The sequence below is a fragment of the Falco punctatus genome (genome assembly GCF_963210335.1).
Source record: "Falco punctatus genome assembly, chromosome: 20".
NCBI lineage: Eukaryota > Metazoa > Chordata > Aves > Falconiformes > Falconidae > Falco > Falco punctatus.
In genome coordinates, this window is record NC_137600.1 from 5321997 (window position 1) to 5332441 (window position 10445).

At 67.3% G+C, this 10445-nt stretch overlaps 2 protein-coding genes across 3 annotated transcripts; both read right to left on the minus strand.

The window, feature by feature from the left end:
• Positions 1-46: 46 nt before the first annotated feature.
• On the minus strand, positions 47-10341 carry LOC308055914 (G protein-coupled receptor kinase 5-like). 2 transcript variants are annotated; one of them, XM_080370537.1, is made up of 16 exons: positions 9312-10341; positions 4887-4982; positions 4635-4747; positions 3730-3807; positions 3423-3523; positions 3252-3344; positions 3106-3169; positions 2886-3026; positions 2619-2809; positions 2509-2546; positions 2237-2326; positions 1935-2143; positions 1707-1844; positions 1489-1626; positions 1262-1393; positions 47-1165 (listed from the first exon to the last, which is right to left on the minus strand). In XM_080370537.1, the coding sequence occupies exons 1-16, from the start codon at positions 9496-9498 to the stop codon at positions 1058-1060; spliced, it is 1917 nt and encodes a 638-aa protein (XP_080226663.1). In that variant the 5' UTR covers positions 9499-10341; the 3' UTR covers positions 47-1057. The 2 variants fall into 2 exon arrangements, with proteins under 2 accessions (XP_080226663.1, XP_080226664.1); XM_080370538.1 differs by lacking the exons at positions 3106-3169; positions 3423-3523; positions 3730-3807; ... (1 more) ...; positions 4887-4982; positions 9312-10341 and having other exon boundaries at positions 3252-3383.
• Positions 5800-9303, minus strand: LOC308055930 (uncharacterized protein). Its single transcript, XM_080370569.1, is given in 7 exon segments — positions 5800-7648; positions 7652-7688; positions 7690-7699; positions 7702-7868; positions 7870-7948; positions 7951-7999; positions 8001-9303. Coding segments are annotated over 7 exon segments (888 nt in total). The 5' UTR covers positions 8364-9303; the 3' UTR covers positions 5800-7465.
• Positions 10342-10445: the final 104 nt, after the last annotated feature.

Here is a 10445-nt window from a genome sequence, read left to right on the forward strand (position 1 = left end):
CCCCCGCTGGGTCCCCAACCCCCTCAACATGCCCCCCACGCACCCGTGGAAAGTAATCACATGGCTGTATTTGCAGCTTTTAGCTTAAAAATGTACATCCAGGCGCTCCACGTACAAATATTTACAATTGTTTACAAATGTACAAAACCGGATTGAATGTAAACCAAAGGTGTCAGAGGCAGGGATTCACCGGGACCCCTGGGAACCCCCCGCCCACGTATGCTGTCCCTTGCACCGCCAGGCACGGTGCCTGCACATTGCACACCCACACGTGCTGTCCCTTGCACGCCCTACCCGATACGCACTGCCTGACCTTTGCACGCCCACGTGCACTGTCCCTTGCACACCCGCTGCCTGCCCCTCGTGCACCCACGCGTGCTCACCGCCCCCTGCTCACCCAACCCCACAGGCAAGGCTTGGGCACCCCGAGGCTGCCCTGAGCTGTCCCCTGAGGACAGAGGGAGCCCCCCCCACGCCCACCCCCACTCAAGAAAATCCCCTTCTCTGAGTCCATTTCACACCGTGCAGGATGGAGCAGGAGGGGCAGGCTGTGCTTCCCCCGAGGCGGGGGGTCTGTCAGGCTGACCCTGTCCCTCCTGCTGCAGCACAGCCAGGGGGAGCTGGGGGTGACACCCCCCTCCAAGGCCGCCTTTGTCTCTATCTGGAGAGCGCAGGCAGCCCCGCAGCCCCTCGGTGCCCGCAAGGGTTGTGCATCGAGCTGGCAGTAAGGTAACAGGCTCAAATGGTCCCTGCCTGAGCCCCTTCCCCTGGCAGCGGCAGGGGGGCAGCTGGGCATGGCACCCCCCAGGAAGAGGCTGGATGCGCAGTGGGGCTGGGGGAAAGGGGCCGGGGGCTGGGGTCAAGCAGACTCTGCCCCATTGCCTCTCTATCACCCCCTGCCCACCCTCACCAGCCTGTGCCAGCATCCTGCCTCGCCTCCACGAGCATCCCTGGAGACCCTGGCCCCAGCGCTGGTCCGAGATAACCCTGAGAGAGGGGAGGGGAGCGGGCTGGGGGCTTCCCGGCCCCAGCGGCTCCCCCGGGATGGCGAGAGGGGTCAGGACAGTGCCGAGGCTCGGCAGGCAGAGTTGGCCGCAGGAGTGTGCGAGTTCACAGCGGCTGGGTGGGGGGGTTGGATGGTGGTGCCGATGGTGTAGTCAGCTGGCTGTGAGGGACAGACAGCGGGCAGTGAGCCAGGGGGGTCTCAAGGAGACCCCAGGGCAAACCGTGTCCATCCCCTCCCAATTACCCCATCTCTTACGTGGCGTCGGAAGAGCCGCTGCAGAAGGCTGCGCTTGGGGGGCTCGGGCAGCTGCGTCCAGTCCAGGTCAGGGGAGCGGGTCCCGCTGGGTCCAAACACGTTGAGGTCCTTGAAGCACTCAGTCTCAATCATCTGGGGGGGGGACAGGTCACTCGGAGGGCAGGCACAGGCCGCCCCAGCAGCACCACAGCATGGCAGGACCCCCCAGTGCCCCACAGCCCTGGTACCTCGTTCTGCCAGGGGATGGAGACGCTGCCGGTGGCGAACTTGGTGTAGAAATCGTTGTCGGTTTGGTCCAAGTTGACGCCTTTCACCGTTGAGAACTGCTCGATGTCCAGCACGTCCTTGCAATAAACCGCCCGGGGCTGCGGGGGGCACGGAGCTGTCAGTGGGGGGAGCGGGGCTCACCCCCCCCCCCGGGGTCCCCCCCGGCCCAGCCCCTTACGTCTGGCACAAAGGAGGGTATCGTGATGCCGGCCTCCAGGCGCTTGAAGTTGATGGTCCTGAAGAAGGGATGCCGCTTCACCTCGGCCGCCCCGTCAGCTCCGCAGCCCAGCCGCTGCTTGGGGTCCTTGGCCAGGAGCTGGGGAGGGGGACGGGTGGTCACGGTGGGGGCCACGGAGCCAGCCCCACCCCTCGAGGGTACCGGCAGGTCCCAGGGTCTCCAGCTCACCATCTTGCAGACGGCCCGGGCATCCTCACTGAACTTGTCCGAGTACAGCTCCTGCTCCTCCTGCACCCGCTTCTCCACCTCCTCGCGCTTCACCCGCTCCTTGCGGGCGCGGAAGGGTGACTGCCCCTCAATCATCTCGTACACCAGGCAGCCCAGGCCCCACCAGTCGGGGCTGAAGGTGTAGCGCTCGTTGTTGATCACCTCCGGGGCTGCGAGGCACAGCCCCAGAGCCATCAGCGGCTGGGCACACCGTGGCACAGGGACCCCCAGGCCAGCCCGGCCGGCGCAGCCCCCACGCTCACCCATGTAGCCGACAGTGCCCACGCGGCCGCGGATGGTCTCGCCCTCAGGGATCTTGATGGCCAGCCCCAGGTCGGAGATCCGGATGTGGCCTGGGCAGGGAAGCGGTTCATCCCAAGGATGGTGCCCTCGCCCAGCATCCCAGGGAACAGCCACCCCACATCCCTGCACATCCTCCCCAAAACACAGCCAGAGAACCCCCAGGAGGCACACAGACACCCAACCCCAGAGCCAAGAGCATGTGCAGAGCCCAGCCCAGCACCTCCCTCCTCACCATCATCATCCAGCAGGATGTTCTCCGGCTTCAGGTCCCTGCAGGGACAGAGGGATGGCTCAGCACAGAGCAGTCCCGCCCCGCCAGCCCTGTGCCCGCACCACGCTCACCGGTACACGATGCCCTCCTGGTGCAGGTGCTGGAGCCCACAGCAGATCTCCGCTGCGTAGAAGACCACACGCTCGTCCTCGAAGCCAGGGTTGCCCATGTTGTAGATGTGGAACTTGAGGTCGCCGCCATTCATGATGGTCAGCACCAGGCAGAGCGCGTCCTTCGTCTCGTAGGCATAGGCCAGGCTCACCTGTGCGCCCACCCCGGCCATCAGCATCGGCACTGGCCCCCCCGGCCCCCCGGCCCCTCCAGAGAGCACAACGCACCACGAACCGGCTGTTGACCTTCTCCAGGATCTGCTTCTCGTTCAGGGCCATCGCCTCCCCTTTCCGCTTCTTGATCCGCTTCTTCTCCAACTTTTTGCAGGCGTACATCTTCCCCGTGGCCCGCACCTGGCAGGCACACACCTGGGGGGGGGCACACATGGACAGCGGCGGGGTGAGCCCCCACCAGCCCACCCCATCCCCCCTCCCTTTGTGGCCGCACCTCTCCAAAACCGCCCTTGCCCAGGATCCGGTACTGCCGAAATGTGTCCTTGGTGACCGACTGCCTGAAACGCACAGCCCTAGGCACATCAGCCCCGCCGCCCCCCAGACCCCCCCACCCTAAGACCCCCCAGACTCCTCACTCACCTCTCCAGGTACTTCCACTGCAGGAACCGGTCAAAATACATGCTGTCACAGTAGTCGGTGAAGGGGTCCCCGCTCAGGTGCTCGTGCAGGGTGCTGCAGGGGCAGAGGGGGCGGCTGGCGTCACCTGCAGCCCCCCCGCACGCCCGTCCCCGTCCCCGGGCAGGCACTCACCGCAGGCAGCCGCTGAAGAGGTCCTTGTAGGGGCTCTTCTGCAGGTCCTGCAGGCACTGGCTGGCGTGGGGCTGGCCAACCTCGGGCAGGAAATCTGGGGACTGCCGGGGGGAGCAGACGGCTGCACACTCACCCCCTGGGTGCATCGCTCCCGCATCCCACCCATCATCCCAGTTGGGCAATGGGACCTTCTGGGATGCCCGGAGAGCAGGGACATGGCTTTGTGGCCAGCAAGGGACCCCTCCTGCTGCTCCCATCCCACCCTCACCCCATCCTGCCCTGGGGGGGGAAAGCCCCCCAGACTCACCTCCTGCTTGAGGAACTGGCAGATGATCTCCTCCCCCATCTCCTTCCGCTTCTCATCCGGGGAGAGCTCGTAGTCCGCCTGGGATGCCCGGGGAGAGGAGGGTGCTGCAGCCAGTGGCACAGGGCATGGCTCTGCCCTGTGCCCCCCGCCAAGCCCCCTGCTCCCCCGGACGAGGCACGTCTGCCTGGCTGTGGGGCCAGGGAGCTGCCTGCACCCCCGTGCCATGGGCAGCTGCCTGCTGCGGGGCTTGTGGTGGTGCAGGCAGCCCCGGGGGGGTCCCACCCTGCTCCCTGCAACAGGGGAGTGGGCTGCCACCCTCAGGCCCACCACAGCCCCAGCAGCTCTTGTTATTCAAAGAGAGGAAAAATGTCCCGCAAGAGCTCTGGCAGCCGGCACAAGCAGGGGCCACTTCATAGGCACATGCTCCCCATCAGCAGCCCCCGTGGCTGCCGGGTCTTTGTGCACCCCAGAGGCCCCGGCTGCTCCCCACGAAGCCCCCAGCCCCTGGAAAGCTGACCCTGCTGCGCAGGGCACTCACACACTGCTGACACAAACCGTGCGGTAATGGGAAACATGGATCGTTTTATGAGGTTTGTTCTTCCCATTCGCCAACATCTGAGACCTGGCACCAGGGTGAACCTCGCAGCAGGCGCCGCTGGATTCTGAGCTTGCTGGGATGGAGAGTCCCCTTCCCCCAGTGCAACCCGCAGCACGGCAGGATGGGGGGTCTCTGCCTCCCCTGCAGCCCCCCGGGTGCCACTCCACAGCCACCACCCTGGGGCCCACACTGCGAACCGACTGTGGCAGTGGCCAAAACCCCAACTAGCCCCATCCTGGGAAAACGCCTCCATAAGTCACCGTCCCCCAGCAGAGCCGGCGCGGTGGCATCCCGCGGGGACCCTCACCACAGCGTCCAGGAAGCGGATGCAGCGCAGGAGCTCCGGCCGCATCTCGCAGAACTGCCGGAAGAGCAGCCGGCCGATGGGCTGCTTCTGGCACAGGCTGCTGTAGTCCCGCTCTGCAAGGGAAGGTGGGACGTGCCACGCACTGCACCGAGCACGTGCCACAGCCCTGCGCCTGCCATGTCCCCCACGCAGCCACTACCCGGTGCCGTGTCGGGCCCCCCGCGCCAGCTCCCGACGCCTTCCCCGGCTCACCCAGGCCCTTCCGCAGCTCATCGCACTGGCTGACATGCGGGAACCGGAGGATCTCCCTCCACTTCTTGCTCCTGCCTTTCCGCTTGCCACCACCTCCTGCAGCCGGGGGGGGGGGGGGAGAGGGAGAGACGGTCGTGCTGCCAGGGTGGGCATCGCTGCCCCGGCCCGGCTGGCAACAGGGAGCAGAGCCCCTGCCCAGCACTGCAGAGCCACTCAGTTTGGGGTCTCCCGCATCTCACCACTGCTGGTCCCCAAACCCCATCACTCACAGACATACCCGCATGCCGCCAGCACTGGGGCTTTAGCCAGCTTTAAAGCAACACGGGAAAACACATCCTCAGCCCAGGAGAGGGCTCTGACCCCCAAGGGGACCCTCATCCTGAGGAGTTGAGGGGATCTGCACGTGCTCATGGCTCCCAGCCTCATGCCAGGGCAGCAACGGGATCCCCTTCAGCATCACCAGGTGCCAGAGAGGGCTGGACCCAGAACGTGCATGCTTCCTCCCCAAACAATGCCGTGGTCCCGCATCTCTCCCTCCAGTAAACATCTGGCTTCCTTATCCCCCCCAGAGCTGCTCATCCTGCCCGTGGGGCCGCAGCAGCCCGGCCTCTGCCTTTGCAGGACGGGGACCCGCTGGGTGAGGAGGGGGCAGGGGGACGGCCCCACCGCAGCAGCCGCTCCTCCCGGGCTTGCAGGCGGATGCTTGGTGCGTGAAGTCATCCCTGCAGGGACCCGACATCAGCGCGGGTCTGAGCTGGTGGCCGGCCAGCACCGCCCGCTGCCGGCCCCGGTGACGCCGAGACGAGCCCGTGGGACGCCACGGTGCTGGGCTCCGGCGGGGCTGGCGTTTCAGCCGGGCAGAGCTTCCTGCCCGCATCGGCTCGCTTCCTCCGGCAGGAACAGGGGTGGCGGCGAGCGGGCACGGGTCCCTGGGCACCCCGCTCACCCTGGCACCGGTGGCACGGGGTCTGGAGCACTCGCTGCCCGAGGAAGAGGAGCAGCCGCTCCCCTCGCCCCACGGTGCCCAGGCTGGAGCCCCCCGGTTGGTGAGCAAAGGGGTGATGCCCTGGCAAGGACCCTGCACCTGCCCCAGGAGCCATCCGACACGGGACAGACACGGGACAGGGCCCCGGCAGCCCCGACCTCGCAGGGATGCTCCGAGGCTGTGGCTTCGTGGCCGGGCTCAGGGACACGCTGCCCACACAGTTCCCTCCCTGCCTGTTCCACAGACTCTGCAGGTATCACCCCCAGCACCCTGCTCCGCCTGGTGCTCCTTCCAAATTTCAACTTGCCCGCTGCAACAATAAAAATAAATCAACGCTTGTCACCTGCACCCCAACACATCTTCCCTGGCTGAGTCAGAAGCGTTTTGCTTCCACACAGGCTCCTGCCGCAGCATCCTCCTTCCCCGCTCTGGTCTCGCCTGCAGCGTGCCAGGCACGGCACAGCTGGGGGGAGCCGGGACGAGCTCTGTGTCCCCAGCGCACAGCCCGTCCCCAGAGCATTTCTGGGTGAGACTGCACCAACCCCCACCTGCGGCAGAGCTGCCCCAGACCACCGAGGCCTCAGGGCTCGGAGTGGGACCCGCTCCTCTGCCCGGAGCGTGTTCCAGCAAAGCAAAACCCATCCCGCTCCCTCCCCAGTGCCCCCAGTCGCCACTACCTCTCCCACCCCAGCCTGTCACTGCAGCGGGGGAAGCAGAGACATGGGTCCCACCAGGACACCGAGCTAGAGCCTGCATGAGACCCAAAGACCTCAAAGTAAAGGAGGAAAAAAAAGATACACAATGCTTGTGCCAAGCTGGCGCAAGGCGCAGGGCAGTCAGGAGCCTCAGCAAGCGCTCAGACTGCTCCTGCCACCCACGGCTGCTCCGGGGGGGGTCCCAGCCCACTGTGGGGCAGGACCACCCCCACCTGCAGACCCTGTGGAAGCGACCCTGCCCTCGCCTCTGCTCCCCAGGGTGCAGCCGCATCCCAGCAGCGCTGCACAAAGGGCTGGCAGCCCTTCCTGGCCCGGCACAGGGCTGTGGGCAGGGCAGGGGGCCCGGGCACAGCCACCCACCGCCAGCACGGACCCCTTGGTGCTGGGCAGCAGAGCACCAATGGGGACACCCCAGAAGTGGCCAGCCCCTCTCCCACAGCATCCTCTGCCAGGTCAGGGCAGCCAAGAAAGAGGACACGTGGGGAGCAGCCGTGCTGGGCATCCCGCTGCTGCCTGCTCCCTGCCTGCGCAGATGAGGCCAGGCAGCGGGATGCCCAAGGGAAGATAACACGAGAAGAGGGCACTCGCCTCAGCCCTGCTCCCCCCAAGTGAACCATGCCGGGAAAACCCCACGAGGATGCTGCCAAGCCGACCACGGCAACCAGGAAAGCTGCAGAAAGCAAAATAAAGCCGTTTCTCAGCAGAAAGGAGCCCACATACCAAACGGGGAGGCGCGTTACACCAACGCAGCTCCTGGCAGCAAAAGCCCCGCAGCGGGCAGGAGCGTGTCCCCCGCAGCGGGTAGCATGCGGCGAGACGGTGCTGATGCCCAGTGAGGTGCAGAGCCACCTGCCTCCGCCCCGACAGGCCATAAAGCCTTACTCACCGCCCCTTATCTCTTCCGTGCCCACACGCTCCTGGGTTTTTACCCCAGGCACTTCCGCAGGCGGCCAAGCCCTGCTGGCTCCCCGAGCCCTCCGGGACATCAGCGCTCCCTCGAAGGCTCCAGCGGCCCCAGCTGAGCTGGGCACAGAGCCCAGGGTGGCCGGCCACAGACCCCTTCAGCCCTCGTGGGGCTGGGTAGAGGGAACAGCCCCCCCGACCACCTTTCAGGGGGCAAAGCCCCCAGGTGCGCAGCAGGAAGGGCCATGAGGGGCCCTGCAGCAGAGCAAGGCCCTTTTGAGGGCAACAGCGGGTGGCAGCAGCTCAAGGAGCCCCTCAAACCAGAGACCCCCAACACGCAGCCTAGCCCAGTGCTGGCATCTACCCACGCCACGTTCAGGGTCTGATGCTGCACGTGGTACCGGACTGATGCTGCCAGCACCCCCAAAAGCACCAGGGGTGTGGGGCTGCTGCCCCAGCCAAGCCCCCCCAGCACACCCTGAGGATGGCAGAATTTGGCCAAATGCAATTAACAGGTGGCGGTGGCTGCTCCAGGGTGCCAGGGCTGGACCTTGCCGAACCCCTTGCGCCTTTCACACGAGGCTGGCCCGTGACACCCACACGTGTGGGTCCCCTGGCCATGGCCGGCAGGGTCTCAGCCTTCTGCTGAGGCGGCTCCTGTCCTGTCCATGCCACCAGGGAGGGAAGCAGCTGCCCAGCCAGGACCCAGCCCTCCATCCTGCTCTGCTTCCCGGCTTCCGGCACCTCTTGCAGCCGGCGCACGCTGACATTAACCCATTTGGCACCCGTGGTGGCAGAGCCCCTGGTACCGTCGAGGCCAAGATCCCCTTCTGGCTCTGGCGAGGCTCCGGCGCAGCGTGCGGCAGCCGTCATGCATCCCACGGGACAGGAGCAGGGTCCAGCCCTGAGCAGGGAGCATCGTGTGAACGCCTGGCCGGCTGCTCCAGCCTCCCAACGCCAGACCTCTCCGGCCCCTGCACACGGGTCATCCCCGCGGCATCTCCAACGCTGCTGGAAGCGACCGTGATGGGGGTAAGAAACCTTTAGAAAACGGGGATTTAAAAAAAAATAAAATGGGATCCCCTCCTAGCCGCCCCGTCCCCTGCAGGGCTGGGCCAGCACCGGTGGCTGGTGGCTTTTGGGGCCGGTGGCTTTTTGGTCACAATGGTTTTGCGACGAGGGCGCCGGCTTCCCAAAGGAAACCCAAAGCAAACAAAGGCGCCTGTGCTGGCCCAGGACCCACGCCAAGCCCTGCTCTGGCGGGGCGCGGGGGCTCGCAGCCTTTTGCCCCCCAGGCCTCGTCCCAGCTCCCGCAGGGCTCACACCGGGGCGGCAGCTCCGGCACCGGTGAGGCCGTGGTTTTCCTGGCAGCGCCCGTTTTGCCCAGGCCTGCGCCGAGCTGTCCTGGCACCGGCGAAGTTTTGCTCGTGTAAGCCCCGTCACGCCAGGCACGTCCTGCTGGCACGGGCGGACGGGTGTCCCGTGTCCCGGGTGTCCCGGGTGTCCCGTGTCCCGGGTGTCCCAGTACGGCCGCGCCTGGGGAACGGCTCCGGCACGGCTCGGTGCCCTCTCTGCCCCGCGCCCCGGGGGCACCGACCGACGGACGCGTCCCACGGCCCCGGGGCAGCCGGTCCCTCCCGGGGGCTCGGCGATGCCAACCGCGATGAGCCCACCCGGCCCGGACAGAAGGGGCCCGGGGTGCCCGCGGGGGGGCCCCGAGCCGAGGGTGCCCGCTGGGAGGGGGCGCGGGGCGGGGGGCCGGGATGCAGCGCGGGACCCGGAGGGGAGCGGGATGCCGCCCGGGCCGGCGGGACGCGGTACCTTCGCGGGCCTTCAGCAGGACGGTGTTGGCCACGATGTTCTCCAGCTCCATGGCGCGGGGGGGCCGGCGGCGCAGCCCCGCCGCCCGCACACCATGCCCGGCGCGGCGCTGCCCCGGCCCGGCGGCGCGGGGCGGGCCGGCACCTCCCGCCGCTACCGGCCGCCTCCGGGGGCGCGTCACCCCCATGACGTCACGGGCCGCCCCCTGGCGTCACGGGCTTATGTAAGGGGCAGCGCCGCGCCCCCCCGCACGGGGGCGCCCCCCCACTTCGGGGTGTCCCGTCCCCCCCCGGCTTGGGGGTCGGGCGAGAGCAGCACCTGGCACACGCCCCCCCTTGGGGGGTCAACCCTGCGCCCCCAGCAGCCGCCGGTAGCACAGCAGCCCTCCCCCCCAGCACCGAGACCCCAACCCACGGGGGGGGGGGGGGACACGCCCTGGAGCACAGGACCCCTGGGCAGGCAGAGGGGCTGGGGCAACCCTTGCTCCCCAAAACACCCCACTGTCCCGTGTGTGCCGCCCCCCACCCCCCAACAAGAGGGGCGGCAGAGCAGCGAAACCGAACAAGCCGTTTCCTCCCGGGGATTTTCCAGCTGCAGGAGCCACTGGCCCGTGGAGCTTTGGCTTCTTGTTAAAGCAAGAAATGGCATTTCCTTGTTTACGCCACTTCCACCGCCAAGCTCGCAGGACCCCCCACTCGAGTCTCCACGAGGAAACATGACGGGGAAAACCCCTTTTCTCCCCAGAAGCCAGAAGCTCACGGGGAAATGTTTCCCCAGGCTGCCCCGCCGGCGGGGGGCTCTGTCCCAGCCCCTCCGCGCCACCTTTGCCTTCCAGGGGGCTGCCGGGCGGGTGGAGCATGGCTCGTCCTGCAAAGCAACGAGCCGCTTTGGAAGAGAAAAGCTACTCGGGGGGACCCCCTCTGCCACCCCCCCCCCCTGCACACGCACTTCCCCCAGTGTTTTGCTTCGCAGGGAAATGAAGCGAGAGGTTCTGCAGCACAGCCCGCTCCGCTCGCCGCCGTTTTCTCTTTCCTGCTTGCGCGCCGGAGGCTCCCACCGCCTGGCAGCTGCCCAAAGCCAACCCAGGCCTGGCTGCTGCCTCCACCGCTGCGCTGGAAAGCTCCAGCCCCACGC